We start from the raw sequence: 17689 nt of genomic DNA on the forward strand, positions 1-17689 counted from the left end.
CCTCTCAGGCCAAGTAAGCCCTGCTAGTCATCAAGCCACCAAGTCCCCCTACAATGCCAGCTCCTCTCTGGGGGAGTTTGACCTTTACTCCACGGCTGCCCATGCCAGGATCCTCCCTCATGCTGGACAGGACAACTGCCAGAGTGTGTGCAGAATGGGCTCTAGGTGAGAATCCCCATCCTGTGGCAATGGGAGGGCTCCCTGTGGACAGCACTGTGTTCCAGAGCAGTGACAAAGCTGGACAGTACTGAGCCAACCCAGGCGCTCATTCTTCCTATTCTCTCACCCATTCACAAGTGCCAGGTGGGTTGCTAGGTGCTTGGGCCACACCCAGGGATAAGAAGGACCCATCCCTGACCCTGAAGAGCTTTGAGTCCAGCTGGGGAGATAGACATATTTAAAAAATCATTGAAATATGGTTCCATGAGTGAGATACTAACACTGTAAACAGAGAGCAGAGAGAGCACAGCAAATGGCTGTATAATCATGCCTGTGGGATGATCAGGGAAGATTTCATCAGAGAAGCTCTTGAAATAGGCTTTGAAGGAAGTGTAAAAGCTTGCAAAGTGAGAGCATGAGGAAAAGTCGGGAGGGATTGGGGTGTTGAGCAAAGAGGATCAGATTTGGAGTGAGAAGGCTTGGGTTCCTGTCCAGCTCTGCCACTGACCAGCTAAGTGATCTTGAATGAGTCACGTTGTCTCCATGAGTCTTAGTTTCTATATCTGTAACGCAGGACTTGTCCTGATAGCTTACCTTTGAAGGTGGTTGGGGAAAAGTTAGATAATGCTTCTGAAAGTACTTTGTAAACTGTAAGCAAAAAGAATGTCAGTTCTTTGCTCCTGGGTGTGTCTATACTTGCTGCTCCTGTGGGGAAGGGACAAAGATATCCCAAGGGAAGACAAGCCATTATGCTGGGTTCAAGCTCATGGCCTCTGTCCTGAGAGGGCCTGGCTGGGAAACAGGGAGGTTGCTTGTTTCTCCAATTCTGGAACCCATTTCTGGGACCTAGAAGGCCCCGCCTGTACCCAGAGTACCTGCAGTTTTGATGGAAGACCTGTGGGTTGCACGCTGCCTGAGATCCGCAGCCTGCTGCACCTGGAAGGCCCTCAAGTCCTCCTCATCCAGAGCGATGTCCCCAAGGAAGGCAGCTAGAGAGAAGAGACAGGGCCTGGGAAGTTAATCGTCCTACCCAGCACTGACAGCCCCAACCCCATGGGCACCACCACTACCCCCACAGCAACGTCAGTCTTCAAATGCCTTCTGAGGAAGGGGGCCACAGAGGACTGGATTTGAGGATCCCTGGGGAGACTCATGCTCACTTCTGAGTTGAGAATCTAGCAAAGCTGATGCCCACTCCCTACCAGAGGAAGACATGGTCATGTCACTTTCCCCATCACTTGGTAGCAAATATTTGGTAAGCATCACGTGGGCTAGGTACCACTCGAGTGATTAGCAAGATAGAAGAGGTTCCTGCTTGGGGTACCTGGGTGACTCAGTTGGTTAAGCGTCTGACTCTTGATTTTGGCTCTGGTCATGATCTCGCCATCATGAGATCAAGCCCCAAACTGACAGCGAGAAGCCTGGTTGGAATTCTCTCATTCTCTCTATCTCTGCCTCTCCTCAGCTTGTGTTCTCTCCCTCTCTCTCCTTCTCTCTTTCTCTCAAAATAAATAAACAAACTTAAAAAAAAAAAAGAGGTCCCTGTTCCATAGAGCTAACCTTCAACAATACATAACTAAACAAACACTAAACTCAAGAATTCCAGATAGTGATGAATGCTATGAAGGAAACAGAAGGGGGTGAGATGATAGAGCATCTACTCTGTGGGCCCATAACCTTGGCACCGCTCCGAGCCTGTGGTATTCACTCAACAAATGCCATTTCAATTAAATTGAGGGGAGGCTGTGAATAAAAATTGGAGCAGATAGGCCTATTAGAGAAACCAGGACACTTAACGGGAGCTGCCCAGCTAGGAAGAAAAAGTTTAACGGTTCTCAAGTGACTCCTATTCTGAGTCTCAGGGTCCCCTCTCTGGAGGAAGAAAGGCCTGGGGGAATAGAGCCCCCTGAATAGACATTTTGATTCTGGGGAGAGATGTTTCTGGAGAGATGAGCTAACCAATCTGCCTGCCTTTTGAGAAGCCGGGAGCAAGAGAAAGCTGTAGAGCGAGTGCTATGGAAGGAGCTCAGAGGCTAGATTCAAGCTGAGCTGGCCTGGGGGAGGCGCGGAGGCTGAGCTGGATGGAGGTGGGGCACAGAGCAGCTTCCCTGAAGCTCCACCCATGGCAACATCTGCTTCTCATCCTGACTGCTACACAGGCCTGGCGGCAGCATTACACAAATTATTTTAACCTTGAGGCCTTGCACACAGGTTTCTCCTCCCCAGATGGCCCGCTGGGTGGACACACACACACACACACACACACACACACACGCTTCATCACACAGAGAATCAGCCACATGGGTTAGTGATCCTACGGACACTTGGTGACATCCACAGCCATGCCCTCAAACACAGAGCTATGTGAGTCACAGAGACGACCCCCCGCCCCCCAAGCAGAGCCTGCACCACCCTCACAGGTAGAAGGCACTCCAGAACGCTTATTCAAGTGAAGTATCACATCAACATTCTTTAGACCTGCAAACACATGCCCATAGATATATACTCTGATGGACCTTCACCTGCCTGAATCAACAGAACGTGGGAGTCCCTCAAGCAGTGATCTAGGCCAGTCTTCCATTTTACAGATATGGAAACTGAGGCCCAGGAGGGAAATGGTCTCCCACACTGCTAGTCACTGGATAGGCTAGATTGATTCCTAGTCTGGCTCTCACTGCACTCAAGTTTATTACCTCCGTAGAGCCATATACACAAAGATAGACACTCAAACACACACATCCACACACAAAAATACAGTCCTAGACTGTGTGTTCTAAAAGAACACACATGCACAAGCTCCAACACACACAAACTAACTACAAGCTCTAAACCCACAAAGCCAGTAATGGTAGCAATAATGATGCCTTATGTTAATGTTGAAATCTATGTGGTGCTTCCCAATTGACAAATTGCTTTCCTGTTAATGAATTCACTTAATCCTGGCCCACTGGGGATGTGCCCATTAAACCATACTCCACCTCTGCATTTGCCTGTGCATGTACAATTACAAATTGCTGGAGAGATAACCGAGTGGCTAGATTCCAGCCCACCTCCCTGACTTTAGTGATGGGCTTACAAAAGGAAATGAGTTGCCCAAGGTCACCAGGGGGGTAACTGGTCCAGAATCTCTTCTGTCACATGAGAAGGATTCTTTTCCGTAAAACATTAGCCTTGGTGGCCTTGGCTCAGCAACTGATGGGACAGCAGCAAAAGACGTTTCTTAGCTGACATGCAAAGATCATAGGTTCAGAGGTATACTCCGAGGAGGCAGTGGTGGCTTCCTACATTGCCAACATTCAGACAGGCACACTCATGCCACATGAATAACCCCACACCTTTGCACAGACATGAGCACCTCCAGTCTCACGTGCCTACACCCATGAGCATTATCATATACACATGTGGCTGGACATTTAGACTCGTCTCTGCACACAGCAGCAAAAAGCAAGGTCTTTGTAGTTAGACAGACCTGTTTTTGAATCCCAGCTTGGCTAGTATTAGCTGACATGTCATATAAACTCCACTAAACCTCAATTTTCTCCTACGTAGAAAGGAGCTAACAATAGAATCTGTCTCCTACAATTACTGCATGAAATAAGGCACATAAATGAAGCACCTAGCACAGAGTATGGAGCATAGTAAGTACCCACTAAATGGCCACTATGAGTATTACTCCAGTAACAGCCCCATACACTCATGATCTGCTCTCTACTTTCCACGGGCACATTGGTTCACCCACATTGGCCTCCCAGCTGAGTGAAGCCCCAGAGTGCTCAGAAGCAGAATCTCGAATTCCAAGTACAGAGACCACGGAACTGTGCTGGCCTGTGAGACCAGGGCAGTGGGGGAAGGGAGCAGGGCAAGTGGAAGGCGGGAAGGCCCTAGGATGGCCGCAGAGCTCTTCTGCAGAGTGGGCGTCCTGTGGTGGGGATGTCATGGCTGAAGAATGTGTGGGAACAGAGTGGGGGTGGGGAGAGACTCGGGGTGGGCAGGAGAGCCTTCTGACCAGGAGATGAGCTTGAAGGCCCTCCCCATTTGGGATTCCCTCATGGGGAAGCTAGGGAATCTGGATGATGGCAAGTCCAGGACACCTCCCCCCCAACCCTTACCCGGAAGGAAGCCCTGAGGTCAGGGTCAGGGTAGTAGTTGTTTTCAACACAGGATCAAAAGTTTGTTTTGTTTTCTGGCTGTAAACCAGCCAGGAGCACTTGTGGCTGCTCCACTGCCAGGCTGGGAGCAGGAGAGGAGAAAGAGTGAGGTGGACCTCATGTGCCCATCCTGTAGCTAGGGCTCCTGACTCCAGAGTCTCCTCCCCCAGGGTGTTGCAAGGCATCCCCTTCTGGGGAGAGGGAGAGGAGCCTCACTTGTGTGACGGAGCCCCAATGCCACGTGTACCAGGTATACACATGGCCCATCACACAAATGCAAGCTTCTAGCTGGGGGAGAACATACTTAAGCTCCCACAAACATGGGCATGTACTTAATCACAGCTATATGCTTATACCCTGGTGCGTGTCTGCATGCACCTTTACATGTACTCAGGAGTACCCAAATGCGCAGTTGAATAGACTTGCTCATAAAGCAGGGGTGCACCCATAAATGTGCCCAAATCCCATCTTTACTACTTCCCGGTGTAAGCCCAGTGTGGTCAAACATACAAATAATTGCATGTGCACATCTCACAGGCCATACCCCAAAAGGAGAAGGGTACCCTTAAAAATGGATGGGGGGCTGCAGAGAGAAAGAGACAGAGAGATTAACTGATTCCCCTGGATATCCTTAGGATGTCCCTAGTAGCCTGAGTGACACATTCTACTCACTCCCTGTCCTCCCCTAATACCTTCTCCCCAAATCTCTGGAGAAACTAGTATTCTTGAGAGTTCCTTCTTTCTGGGGAGTCCCATTGGTTCCCCTCCATCTGGAGCCCAGGGAGACTGTCTTTTCCTCCTCCCTTGGGGCACCTAAAAGAGAAGGTGACTCAGGGAGCAGGGGCATAGGTGGGTGGGTGACTCATTCAGAGTGTCTGGAGGGGGAATGTGGTCTGGCAAGAGAAGAGATTGCTTCTCAATCCGGAGCCTGTGACCTACTCCTCTAAGGTTCCTTGAAATCCAAACCTGGGCCACAAGGCCCTGGGCTGAGGACAGTGATGAGGGTTTGTGAGCTACTACCACACCTCACCTCCTAAAAGCAAACCTCTAGGCTGCCAGCTGAGGTCAAAGGAAGGTCCTGACTGGTTCAAGGGTAGTCCCCATGTGCTTCTCTGCTTATGACAGCAACTATGTCCCAATTCCTGCCTCCTGGGTCTCTCCCAGAGTCCTGAGTCATGGCCAAGTCTCCTAGGGCAGCCAGACAGAGCTGGGAATCTTAGGGAAGGACCACCCCCCCCCACCTTGATGGTTTGGCATCCTATCATACAAGAAATCAAGGCTGATTTGCAGTCTCTCTGGGCAAGGGGGAGAGAAGGGAAGAGACAGAGAGACAGAGTGTGTTATATGTGCATGTGACAGCCTGCACACCAGAGTACAAGCTTGGAACCAGCTCTCAGCACACACATAAGCCAATGTGGCTTCCCGCCTATTGTTCTGGTGTTGCCCAAAAGATCCAGAAAACTCTCCAGGGTATCAAGGGTGTTAATTTTGCCTTACTGCCCTCAATTTTGCCCTAACTCTGACAGTAACGGCAGGAGGTAATGTCCAATGAATGGGCCTGGTTATCCTGAAAGATCACAGGTGAGCCAGGGGAGTCAACACGACTTTCATTCTCAGTCCTCTGTGTGCCAGGAGGAGAAAAGGAGAGAGCTGGAAAGGATCAAGGGAGAAGAGGGAAGTAGACATATTAGGTGCATCCAAAGGAGGTAAAGCCAGGTACACCTGCCACCAGGGCTCAGAGAGGGCACGAAGACACAGCAACACAGAGAAAACAGCCTAGGGACCTAAGGCTTGAGGGTGTCCGTGTGGGGTCTCAGGGAGTCAGGGCAGTCAAGGCTGCACTAGTCACACCGAGGAGGGAAGCCCGATCTGACCCTGAATCTTGGCCTTGTCAGGCTTTCGGGCCCTCTCGGCCACCACCCCCACCCCCCAGGCCTGGCCCAGCTCCCCACCAGCCTCACTTCACCCTGGTGCAGAGCTTTCTCCAGAACTCTTGTTTGAAGTTCCAACTCAGCCAGCCCCACCCTAGCATGAAATCTGAGACTGGGGATAGAGCCCTCAGCCTCCTGCTGCCTCCTCCAAAAATCACTCCAAGTCCAACCAGGAGTGAGATACATCAGACTTCCCACCCCTTCTTTAAGGAGTTGTCTCCTCCATGAGGACCCCCTAAACCTTCCCAGCCTACTGCGATCACTGTTTCTCTGCCACTGTCACTGCTGGGACTGCAGAGGGACAAGAGGCTCCTTGAGCCTTTAAGTCCTTTCCTTCCAAGGTGGCACATCACCCATCTTGATTTGTGCTGTTGTTTACACGTCCATGTGTCTTGTGCGCCTACTGGACTGAAAGCTCGTTGAGGACAGGGGCCATGTCTTACACTTTTCTGTATCTCCCACATCAAGCCCAGGGCCTAGCACATACTAGCATTCAGTACATGTTGACTAGTTGAATAAATAAGTGATACAAGGACAGGGACAGGGAGAACACTTCCTTTCCCTGAAAACCAAGCCCATTCCTCAGGGAAAAAAAAAATGAAGCGAGAATGTGAGGCACAGAACACAGGGCAGTAGGCAGCAAACATTTATTAAGTGCTTACTGTGTGTTAATCTCTAATAAGTGTTTTATATATGTCCTCATATTTAATCCTTACCACCAACTCTACAGATAGACGTATTATCAGTTCCATTTTACAGGTGAGAAAAGCCAAGTTCAGAGATGATAATTAACATCCCCTAGGCGGTAGAGCTAATGAGTTGTGGGTCCAGGATTGACACCTTAGGTCTGCCTGCCTCCAAAGGCCAAGCTCCATCTGCTTTAGCCTCATGCCCACCCCAAGCCCAGGGAGAAAGATGGTGGCTAATGCCTGGGTCACCCACAGCCCAGCAGGGGTGGAAAAGGGCTGAGAGATTTGGCTTCTCCTCCTCCCACTAGAAGAAGGGTCTCCTTTGCAGTTTGCTGTGATCCATCCACCCAAAGCGGGGAGTCCAGGGTAAGGACTAGAGTGCCCCAACCCCTTATGCCACATACAGGCACTCCTAGAACCCTAGGGACTATGCCACTGCCCCTGACCCTGGCTATGTGGAGACAGGCTGAAATCAGAGGCAGGAAGTTGAGGAAAGGTTCTGATATCTTATGCCCTGTGTGTTCTCTTGTCCCAGGCAGCCTGTTCAGGGTCATCTGATTAGGCAAACGGCCTGAGTGCCTGGCCATCTGGTCACTCCAGGGGCAGGACCCCTCTGGGCCCAGCAGGAGTGAGGGGTTACTTGGGGTCTTCATGGACAAAGAACACACACACACAAACACACACTCCGGGGGCCTGACCTCAGCTAATTAGCCTCCAGTGTCTGTGAACTGAGAGAGCTGATATACAGTATTTGAGTTCTCTTGTGTTTTTCCCCTTTCCACCCTAACTTGGCCTGTTAGGTCCCTCTGGCACTTAAGGGCAGAGGTAATTCCCCCTCCCTGGCTGGCTTCTCTAACTTTGACAGCTCTCTCCTCTGTCCCAGAAGGTTGCTGTGTTTGGTGGGGTGACCATGGGATACCCAAGGAGCATGATATCAGAGGAGCTCTTGAAAAACTTTCTTCTTTCTCCTGGGCTGGGTGGGGGCCTCAGGAGAATTGCTCCTCAGAGATGCGGACCTCCCGCACCCTCTGGGCAGACAGATGTGCAGCCTAGGGGCACTGGATGGAAAGACTGGCTGGAAAACACCAACGTCCTGGAGCCCCAGATAGGGGAGAAGGGAAAAGTGCGCGCACACACACACACACACGCACACACACACACACGGGAGTTTGGCCAGAAAAGTTTCCTGCAGGAGGAAAAGCCTCCTTGGCCGCAGGTTTCTCCCTGGACCCAAAGAGCTTTCCCCAGGAATCCTCTGGGAAGAGGAGGCAGCGGCAGCAGCTTCCACAAATAGCAGCAAAACTTCAGTCCTAAAAGTCCCCCAAACTTCCCCCTCCCTCTCTCCCTCTTTCTTTTGTTCCCCACTGCATTGCCAACCAGGCAGCTCCCGGCTTCCCACACTGGACTGTCCTCCCCCAACCCCAAACCCTAAGCAGCCCGCGCCTCCCCGCCGGGCCTGCCCGCGCCCCAGCCCCGGCGCCCCAGCGGGTCGGCGGGGTGGGGGGCGCCTACCCGCCTTGCAGGGGTCTTTGTAGTTGACGGGCTCCGAGTCTTCCTCCTCCCCCAGGTCATAGGTGTAGTCGGCCAAGTCCAGTGGCCCGCCCGGGCGCGCGAGCAGCAGCAGCCAGAGCAGCAGCGGCAGCGGCAGGCGGGCCACGCCGGTCATGCTGGAGGGCGCGGCGGCGGCGGCGGCGGCGGCGGCGGCGGGCGCGGTGGCGGCGGCGGGTCGCGCCCGGACGCGGGAGCCGGCGAGAGGGGAAGCGGAGGACTGGCGGCGAGGGGAGGGCGCTCCCCTCCGCTCGCCCGCGCGCTCCCTCCCCGCGCTACCCCCCCACCCCCGCCTCGCGCGTCCCTACCTCTCCCCCTTCCCTGTCCTCGCCCCCCTCCTTCCTGTCTCCCGCCCCCTCTCCTGCCCGGCTCCTCGGCTCTCTCCCGGCGCCTCCAGCCTTCTCCGCTCCCTTCCCTTCTTTCCCTCTTTCCTTCTCTCCTCCCCCCCCCCCCCCCCCCCCCCCCCCCCCCGGTTTTAGGGAAATGAGCTCGCTGGAGGGCGGGTTTTCGCCTGGAGCTCGGCCTCCCTCGGGTCCGGGACGGCGCACAGCCGGGTCGGGCCGCGCGCCAGCCGGGGGCGGGGAGCGTGGGGAGCCGGCCTGCCCCGGGAGGGGGCTCGGCGGCCCGGGAAGCGGGGCGGCGGCCCGGGGAGGGGGCGCCGGGCCCCAGGGTGCCCGGCCGACGGCCGCTCCCGCGAGGTGCCCTCTAGCGGCGGCTGGTCCCGTGGGCGCCGGGCCCGAGCCCTGTCCCGGGCAGAGAGACACGCTGTCAGGTCACTCCCGGGCTTCTGCTCGCCTCTGCCTCCTCGGTCTCTGACTGCGTTTCTCCGCCCGCCTCTTTCGGTCTCTGCCTTTCTCGGACCCTCGCTGTCTCCCATCGCGGTCCCTGTCTCTCTAGTTCCGTCTTTAGATCTCTGACCGTCTCTGTCTCTCTTCTTCCCTCGGGACACACCACTGGGGGGCGCCTCAAGCCCGTGGATTGCCTAGTCCCCTCGCTACTGGCCCCAGTCCCGCGTCACTCCTGGAAGAAGTGGAAGGGGGAAACCCCCATTGCTTCCCAAGGTCTTATCCTTCCCCTTGCCCACCCACCAAGAGCGGGCCCGAGGGCACGTGTGAGGTCGAAGAGGCGCACACTTCGTTTTTCAGTCGGGTTGCTTTATTTTATAGTAGCCGCCCTGGCCCCAGGAGCCGCATCTCCTCTGCCCGTCCCCACCTCTCCCCACAGCTCCCATTTCTCCAGCGCCAGTGTCTGCGGTATGGGCAGGAGCAGCTTCCTGCCTCTCTGCAAAAGACCCTTTGCTCATGGATCTTTCCTGTCCACTTGGGGTTTCCACGGGCCCTGAGAAGCAAAGAAACACTGTTTATTATGTGAAGGAGAGGTACTGGGAGGGGGTGTCTCTGAACCTTCCTTCCCCTGAGCTCCCTAGATGACCTGGCTTCAGTGGATCCTCCCTGTTGCTTGGTCAGCTGACATGGGGAAGTGGCCCAAGCCTTCCTGGGCCACAGCTGCTCAGTGCCCTGGCAGTCACACCTGCTCACCTGAGGGGTTCTAGATGTAGTAGAGGGGCACTTCACGACACAGGGTGCTCACTGTGGTGCCCAGGAAGTCCAGGTCCATGGAGGATGCTGAGCCAGCATCTCGGCCCTCCTCCTGGCCCAGCTTAGAGGTAGACACTGCAGGCTTGACCTGGAAAGAGCACCTGATTTGGAGTCTGGGAACTGAATTTTTGTCTCACCTGTGGCTCTTATTGTGGGGCCTCAAGCATGTGAGATTGTCTCTCTGAGCCTCCTAAAAGCCTTGGTTTCCTTACCAATATAGAGGGGGCTGTGCAGGAGTCAGAAGCCCCCAAGTGGTGAGGCTCAGCTGAGGACAGCAGCTTGGCATCAGAGCGGGGCTGGGGAATAGGAGGAAGGAGGTGTGGTACAGGTGAGTCTGGAGAGGGGCACTCACCTGGCAGCGCTCTACAGGTGCAAAATAGCTGTCATCTCAAATGTTCCTCTGAGCAACCTACTCCTCTGCACCCACACACGCACCTGGAAGTTCTGGAACTTTCTCGTGAGAGCCTCGAGACTTGGGATGTTCTCCGGAGCCATCTTCATGATGTAGCAACAGGTTCCTGGGGCTGGCTTATAGGCAATCAGGAGCTGAGGACCAAAACCCCAGAGTTCATTCAGGAAGTCCCTGCCTTGCTCACTCCTTAACCCTGACCTTGGGCTACCTCCCTCTAGGTTAGGCACCAGAGGGAGTCTTACTAGAAGCTGGGGATCAGCCTGGGGAGGCAAAAGGGTAAGGGGCTGGGGAAAGATGGATGTGCATGAAATGGCATAGCTGGGTGGGTCTAGCAAAGTCTCACCATTGGCCGCCATCCCCAGCATTGGGAGGTCCAAGTATACTTACCCGCTGGTAGTCATACACTACAATGCCAGTGGAGCCAATGGAGAAGGTGGCAGTGGTACCCACGCGCTCACTCAGGGCCAGGCGCTGCTGGGCTTCTGGCCCCCCAATGCTCATCTCTAGGACCTGGGGGAGGGCACAGGGTGGACTGGTATTTCTCTTTCCCCACTCATCCATTTGGCACCCATGTCCACCCTCAGCCCTCGTTACTCAAATGCAACCCCTTCTTCCCCGAGAGCTCAGAGTGGCTGATAAGAACAGGCTGTCAACACCAGCAACAAGCCTGGTGGAACAGCCCAAGCCAGGTTTGCCACCAGGTTCATGCTTCTGTCCTTTCTTGAGGCTCCCTTGCTTCCTCCCCTCCAGTCCCCTCAGACCATTCATTGTCTACTCAGCCCATCTAGCCCTTCTGTTTGGCATGTCCTGTATCCACTGCCCACTCCATCCCAGGCCTGCTCACCATCTCGGTGTGTTTCTGGCTCATGTGAAGACCCATTAGCAGAGCCCCTACAATCACCACGACCACAAGGACTACCACCACGACCACGATGAGGAGGCGTTTGAGGCTCACAGGGCAGCAGGGGATGCTGAACCGGCCCCGGGGGGCTGCTGAGTAGTCCTGACATGGTGGGGCAGGCAGAGAGACAGGTGTGAGATCACGAGGTTGGCCCTTCTTCTCCCTGCACGAGCTGGACACCCTCCCACAGCTGAACACTAATGCTATGGACATGGAGAAGAGGGTGAGATCAGAGAAGGCTTCTTGGAAGAGGTGGCCTGGATTCCAATAGAAATGCTTAGACATGAAGTCTAGCATGAAGAGACCCAAGAGAATCTGCTTTGCTAGTCTCATCTGCTGTTTCTTCCAGACCTCTGGCACCCCAACCATGCCCAGTCCCTCTCTGTTTCCCCCAAATAATCCACGCTGTCTCACACCTCCCTCCTTTATATTTACTACCCTTTCTTCCTGCAATACCTGCCTCCTTCACCTAGCGAGCCCCTACCTATCTTTCTGGAGCCAGTTCAAATGTCATCTTCTCTGTGAAGCTTCCTTGACTTCCCAAATAGTGGCTGCTTACACAGTGCTCTCTCTGCAGCCCTTTCCACTGACCACCGTGGTGACTCTCACTCAACCCCTCACGCTGGTATTATTGGCTGCCACGTCTATCCCCAAAGGACTGTGTCTTGGTGGTTGGTGTCCCTGCCCTAACTCAGCACAGTCTTGGTTAGTTAAGTGAATGAATCAAGAGGAGGAAACAGGCTCAAGGAGGTTGGAAGAAGCAGGACCCAGCTCACACACACTTCTACACACATGGTCGCACTCACCGGCGGGCTCTCAATCAAAACCTCCTTGCTGCCCACATCCATCTTGCTGCAGGCACCTTCCCCTCTCATCTCCCAAGTGTGACTAGCGTCTTATATGTGCCAGTAGGGAGAGGGGACAGCGGTGAATGACCCAGGCCCCTTCTGCCAGCCAAGCCCTTGAACTTGAACCCTGTTTGTTCCTGGCCCTCCAGAACTCACGTCCCGATAAGCCAGCTGCAAGAGGACCTAAGGGCCCTTGGCTGTGGCACGTGAGTCCTCTTGTCCCCAGCAAGAGCAAAGCTGGGTGCACTGAGCAAACTTGCCCTTGGGCATCTGCGCCTCTTACCGTGGGTGTCTTGCTGGCATTGGCCACCTTTCTTGTTGGCACCTGCCCCTGCAGTCTTGTGGCTTTCCCTGTTCTTCTGCCAACTTGAACCTCTCAGGCAGCCAGGGGTCTGACCCGATGAGGAGTCCACCACATTTCGCAACAGAATTTCCCCCCTGCATAGGGATGAGCTCCAGGGACGGGAGTGAGGACGCTGTGCCTGGGGCCCGGAGAGACAGTGCTGAAGGCAGGTTGTGCTTTGGCATCCCTGTTGGGCTTCTTATATGGCCATTTTCTTTTATTTTTTTTTAATTTTTTTTTTAATGTTTTATTTATTTCTAGGAGAGAGAGACAGCGTGAGCAGGGGAGGGTCAGAGAGAGAGGGAGTCACAGACTGAAACAGGCTCCAGGCTCCGAGCTGGCAGTCAGCACAGGGCCCGACGCGGGGCTCGAACCCACGAACCGCGAGATCATGACCTAAGCGAAAGTCGGACGCTTAACCGACTAAGCCACCCAGGCGCCCCTCTTATATGGCCATTTTCAATTTCAAGTATGCCACCTGCCTGGCCTCTTCCAGCACATCTGTTACCTAACCTCAGAATTGCCCCTGGTCATTCTTTTCCTAAGTCTGAAAACTATGTCCCCTCTGGCTATAAATTCAGACATACTAATGTGTGGTTTTTTTCCTTCTTTGCTTTGGGCTTGTTTGTAGGCTGAAGGCCATCCCCTCCGCCCCTGCCCCCCCCACCACTGGTTTTTTATTTGCATTTATTCTATGTTGAATTTATTCCCAGGTCATATACTCTTGTTTCTCCAGTTTCTTCTGGGATATCTTTCTCATCTGTGCAACTTCCTCTTCTGGTTTGAGAAACGTCTCCGTTTCAGTAAGGATCACCTCAGTGTGGCAAGGAGAGCTCATGCTGGGGTTAATCTGACCATGAGCACTGTGAATTTAGTGGCTCATTTTGGGGGCTTTGTTCACCTGGATGTGCTCGGTGACCAGAGAAGCTACCTCTAAACCCTTAAGTTCAGCATTACTCTCTACATTTTCAAGCAAGCACAGTAAAAATTCAGCACTCCTTTTAGGCCACTGACCCTGTGTGCAGCCCCACCGTTTGTCCTGGGCACACATCAGCTCCTCCATTATGATGATGGAACAGCACACATTGCTTCTGTAAAAAAGTGACATTCTTCAGATACTTAGTGGTTTTTCAGATATACATGCCCTTGATGACTTGGGAAGTTTCATGAGTGTTCTTAAAATGGATGTGAAGATTTGAACCTCTTGATTTGATTTTGTGGGATTTTTTTTTGCATCAAGTGAATAGTAACCATTTTCAGAGATTAAGTTGAGGGCTTTTGATAGCAGATTCCACACCTGACACTTCTTTCTTATACCCCAATAGCCTTGCACAGGGTTGGGTGTGGTGACTGATAGGGTCCCAATCCCCTCTTCCTTGAATCTCACCTGCTTGGTGCTGCCTATAACCCTATTTCTCTGTGCTCCTCTTTTTATACCCTTGGATCCTAAATTTGCCTTGGGAATGCTACTCATGCCAGTATGATCCACTTTCTAGACCTTCTCCTTCTCCCTTCTATCTCTTTACCTCCTTCCTCAAAGCCACTTCTTTTGCTTTGTTGTACTAAACCAAACCTACTAATGGCTGCATCCTTTCTCTTGGGCTCCCCTCCACTTTCTGGGCCAGGTGGTCTCTACAGTCAATGCCTTTACCTTGGAACTTGCATAAGTGTGTAAGTCAGAGCCGCACCCTCACTCCTCTAGGCCTAACTCCCTTATCCTCCTGACAGTTTACCTCCAACACTTCATCCCAGTTCCTGTCCCTGCCCTGGGGGCTCCCTCACACCTTGGCCCTGCCAGTCAGTCATGGGCTGACCCCTGGCTCTCCAGCACTGGCAGGCTGCCCTTCCCCACAAGGACCCTCTCTCCAGCTGGAGGGCCTTCCGCCTCCAGGTTGCACAACAGCATGGCATCTGAGCTGAGAGTGCCTGAGAAGCTCAGGGAAGGAGAGAGGGAAGGGAAGGGAGTGTTTGCTCCCACCACCCTCCAGTAGCCCCAACTACCCCTTTAAATATTTGCCAAAACCTCTCGAGGCAAGTGTCCTAGGAGGAGTGAAGGGGGGAGGAGTCCAGGAAGAAGGGGGAAGCATCCTCCTCTCAACTGTGTGTAGCCTCAGCTGTGTGCAGGTGCCAGATGCAAGAGACAGCAGCCTGCAGTGCCCACTCCTGCCCGCCCTCGGTTGTCCAGACAACGCTGGGATGGATTGGCTGACTCACATGCTCTGGGCCTGAGCCAGGTGGGCAGCAGGCCAGTGGGAGAGCCAAGGAGGGCTGCAAGCATCTCGGGGTCCCTGCGGGCATCTCAGGGGGCCGCGTGGTCCAGCTGTGGAGCTTGTTCTGAGCAGGCACTGTGTGTAGGGCTTGCCATCATCAGCTGGTGTGTGCTCTCAGTTCCTCAGTCTCCCCTGCAGGCTGCCCTCCAGCTGTAATTCTCACAAGCTTTATGGTGTTTCCTTTTTTTCCCCCCACTTGTTTTTGTCTGTTCAGAGATTGGGGAAATAAGGTTGCCCTCAAGTTTCATAAGGGGAGTCCAGGTGCTAGCACGGACCCCTCGGGCACTGACCCAGCAGAAGTCTTGGTGTCCTCGTCTGCCTTCTCAGGAAGTGAGGAGGGACCTTTAGCTGAGCATGCATAGCTGTCACCTCACCCCCCACAACAGCCCTCTGCTGTAGACTTCTCCCGTCTTGGCCTTCACTTGGGCCATTTCTCCTCCCTGGAAATCCTACCTTTGATGCCTCTCCACCTCTGTAGGGTCACCCACCCTAAAAGGCCAGACAGGAGCCAATGGCACCTGCTCTATGACCTCACTGCCCCAGGCTATGCTGCCCCCTCCCTCCTCCAAGATCTCCCATCCTCCTGCTGCCCTTTTCACCTACCGCTTTGTGCCCACTGCTGTTCTCCTCAGCTATGTGGGTGCTTTTTGTTGCCCTATGTTCCCCAGCACTGGCCTGAGACCATGCTCTCCCGAGGATTCTTTGTACCTGCTGCAGGGCAAGGAGCATGCCCACAGCCAACATGTAATTATATTCAGTGGTATAGGCAGACATGAAGGGGCTCCTGGCGAACAGTCAATAGTTCGTTCCTTCACTATGTGGACGTCATGGTGCCTCACTGGCCAGCTCTGGGACCCCGAAGGAGTCATTCTGCCTTTCTAGGCTTTAGTGTGGACAGCTGTGAAATGAGACCAGTCTGCCTGTCCTGTTCCCCTCTCCAAGCTGTTGTGAGGATCCAGTGACATCATCAAGGATCCAATGACATCATCGAGCCAATCGTCATGATTATCATCATCTACTTCGCCCCTTCCCAAGACACCTCCTCTCATTAGCCAACAGTAGGACCCAGGCTCCTCCTTTTTGTCTGTCTCTGGGTTAATTCCCTCTGGGAGAACCATGGGCGATGGTGAGCCTTATGGCAGCCACCCCTTTTATGTGTGCCTCCTCTTTTCCTCCTTGAGCTCCTCAGCTGCAAGGGCTGGGACGAGATTCACTCTGCCCTTTGTGTGCTGGGCAGAGCCGTGCCAGGGACGGGTGCAGACGGTTGCCCAGCTGCCCCAGCCATGCTCCCCACCCCCATTGCTTGTCTTCCCACAAGCTGGCATGGGGAGGGCAGCACGGGCAGCTGTATGGGCAGTGGCAAGTGAGCATCAAAGGGAAGGGACATCCCTGGTTGAGAGAACATGGACGTAAGCTCTTACCAGAGAGGCCCCTGCTGGCGGAGGCTGGGGACAGCTAGGGACACGTCTTAGACCCACCGATCTTGATCTCAGTTTTCTGGCTTGATGTGGAAAGAATACTACAAGGAGCTCCAGTCAACCTGACTTCCAGTCTCCCCTTGTCCTGCACCTGTGAACTTTTGGTACAGTCATTCCCATACAAAGGCACCAGGGAGGTTATAGAGCAGCAGTTCTCAAACATTTTGAGAACATTCTTCTTCTTCATTTTTTTTAAAAGTATATTTAGTTTTTGAGAGAGAGAGAGTGTGTGTGAAAGCACACGTGTGAGCTGGGGAGGGGCAGAGAGAAAGGGAGACAGAATCCTAAGCAGGATCCTGACAGTGCAGAGCCCTGTGCAGATCATGACCTGAGCTGCAATCAAGAGTCAGACGCTTAATCGACTGAGCCACCCAGGTGCCCTGGACCCCTTAAAATTCTTTTAAAAATACTGAGGACCCCAAGGAGCTTTTGTTTATGTTATTTTAAATGTTAATTAATTAACCTTAAGTATGTTATTTTAAAATGTTAATTAATGAATGAAAATTGCGATAAACTCATTGTATGTTTTAACATAAATAACATAAATTTTAAAATAAATTTATTTTACAAAGCAAAAGAAATTAGAAGAAATTGTCTTACATTTTTGCAAATATCTTTAATTTCTAGCTTAAAATTTTTTTTTAGTGTTTATTATTTTTGAAACCCAGTGAAACAGAGAGCCAGCAGAAACAGGGCAGAGAGGGAGACACAGAATCTGAAGCAAGCTCCAGACTCTGAGATGTCAGCACAGAGCCTAACATGGGCCTCGAATCATGAACTGTGAGATCATGACCTGAGCCAAAGTTGGATGCTCAACCAACTGAGCCACCCAAGTGCCCCTAATCTCTGACTTAATAGAAGATATATCACGTAGCCTCTAGAAAATTCCAGGATACTTTTGTGAGAGCATGAAAGTGAAAAGGTAAGATTATGTTTTAATATTATTAGGACAATTGTTTTGACCTCAGCGACTTCCCGGAAGGTTCTCAAGGCCCCCTGGACTCCCTGGACCACACTTTGAAGACTCTTGGTATAAAAGTACAACTGTGAACTTTGGCGTTGGGCACTGGTGGGTTGAAATCCCTGTTCTGTTGCTTTCTTCAGGTGCTATCAGCCTCACTCCTCTTACCTGTCAAGGGTGGGCTTCCTATCATCCTCAAAAGGTTGGAAGGATCACATACCTAGAGTACACAGCACACAGTGGATGTGACATCTACTGTGGAAAGCTTGGCTGGTTTCCTCCTAGTTTGGGCCTCAGTTTCCTCATTTGTGACAAAGAGCTGGACTGGAAAACATCCAAGGCTCTTCCCAGCTTCCACAGTCTGTGGTTGGATAGTGAGATATGTTCCAGAATTCCACACACT

The 17689-nt window shown here is 52.9% G+C and overlaps 2 protein-coding genes across 4 annotated transcripts in view; both read right to left on the reverse strand.

Moving 5' to 3' along the window:
• The window catches only part of BMP1 (bone morphogenetic protein 1), a 43944-nt gene extending 35268 nt beyond the window's left edge, over positions 1 to 8676 (reverse strand). For 2 of the 3 annotated variants that reach the window (XM_039243741.1, XM_039243744.1), the window contains exons 1-3: positions 8440 to 8676; positions 1035 to 1148; positions 754 to 807 (exon numbers count right to left, since the gene is read on the reverse strand). In XM_039243741.1, the coding sequence (XP_039099672.1) occupies positions 754 to 807; positions 1035 to 1148; positions 8440 to 8593 (322 nt within the window). In that variant the 5' untranslated portion in view covers positions 8594 to 8676. The remainder of the gene's footprint in view (positions 1 to 753; positions 808 to 1034; positions 1149 to 8439) is intronic. The other variant, XM_039243742.1, reaches the window with a different exon arrangement.
• Positions 8677 to 9655: 979 nt separating this feature from the next.
• Positions 9656 to 15089, reverse strand: SFTPC (surfactant protein C). Its single transcript, XM_039243745.1, has 6 exons — positions 14792 to 15089; positions 11330 to 11488; positions 10873 to 10995; positions 10509 to 10619; positions 10014 to 10161; positions 9656 to 9813 (listed from the first exon to the last, which is right to left on the reverse strand). The coding sequence occupies exons 1-5, from the start codon at positions 14873 to 14875 to the stop codon at positions 10024 to 10026; spliced, it is 615 nt and encodes a 204-aa protein (XP_039099676.1). The 5' UTR covers positions 14876 to 15089; the 3' UTR covers positions 9656 to 9813; positions 10014 to 10023.
• Positions 15090 to 17689: the final 2600 nt, after the last annotated feature.

This window comes from Hyaena hyaena, unplaced genomic scaffold (assembly GCF_003009895.1).
Source record: "Hyaena hyaena isolate Hyena2069 unplaced genomic scaffold, ASM300989v1 scaffold_230, whole genome shotgun sequence".
NCBI lineage: Eukaryota > Metazoa > Chordata > Mammalia > Carnivora > Hyaenidae > Hyaena > Hyaena hyaena.

Coding starts and splice junctions, on each gene's coding strand:
- SFTPC (XM_039243745.1), bottom strand. CDS start 14,875: ATGCCCGCAGGGACCCCGAGATGCTTGCAGCCCTCCTTGGCTCTCCCA. Junction 10,620..10,872: donor TAGTGTATGACTACCAGCGG/GTAAGTATACTT, acceptor TTTGGTCCTCAG/CTCCTGATTGCCTATAAGCC. Junction 10,162..10,508: donor GAAAGTTCCAGAACTTCCAG/GTGCGTGTGTGG, acceptor TGCTCTTTCCAG/GTCAAGCCTGCAGTGTCTAC.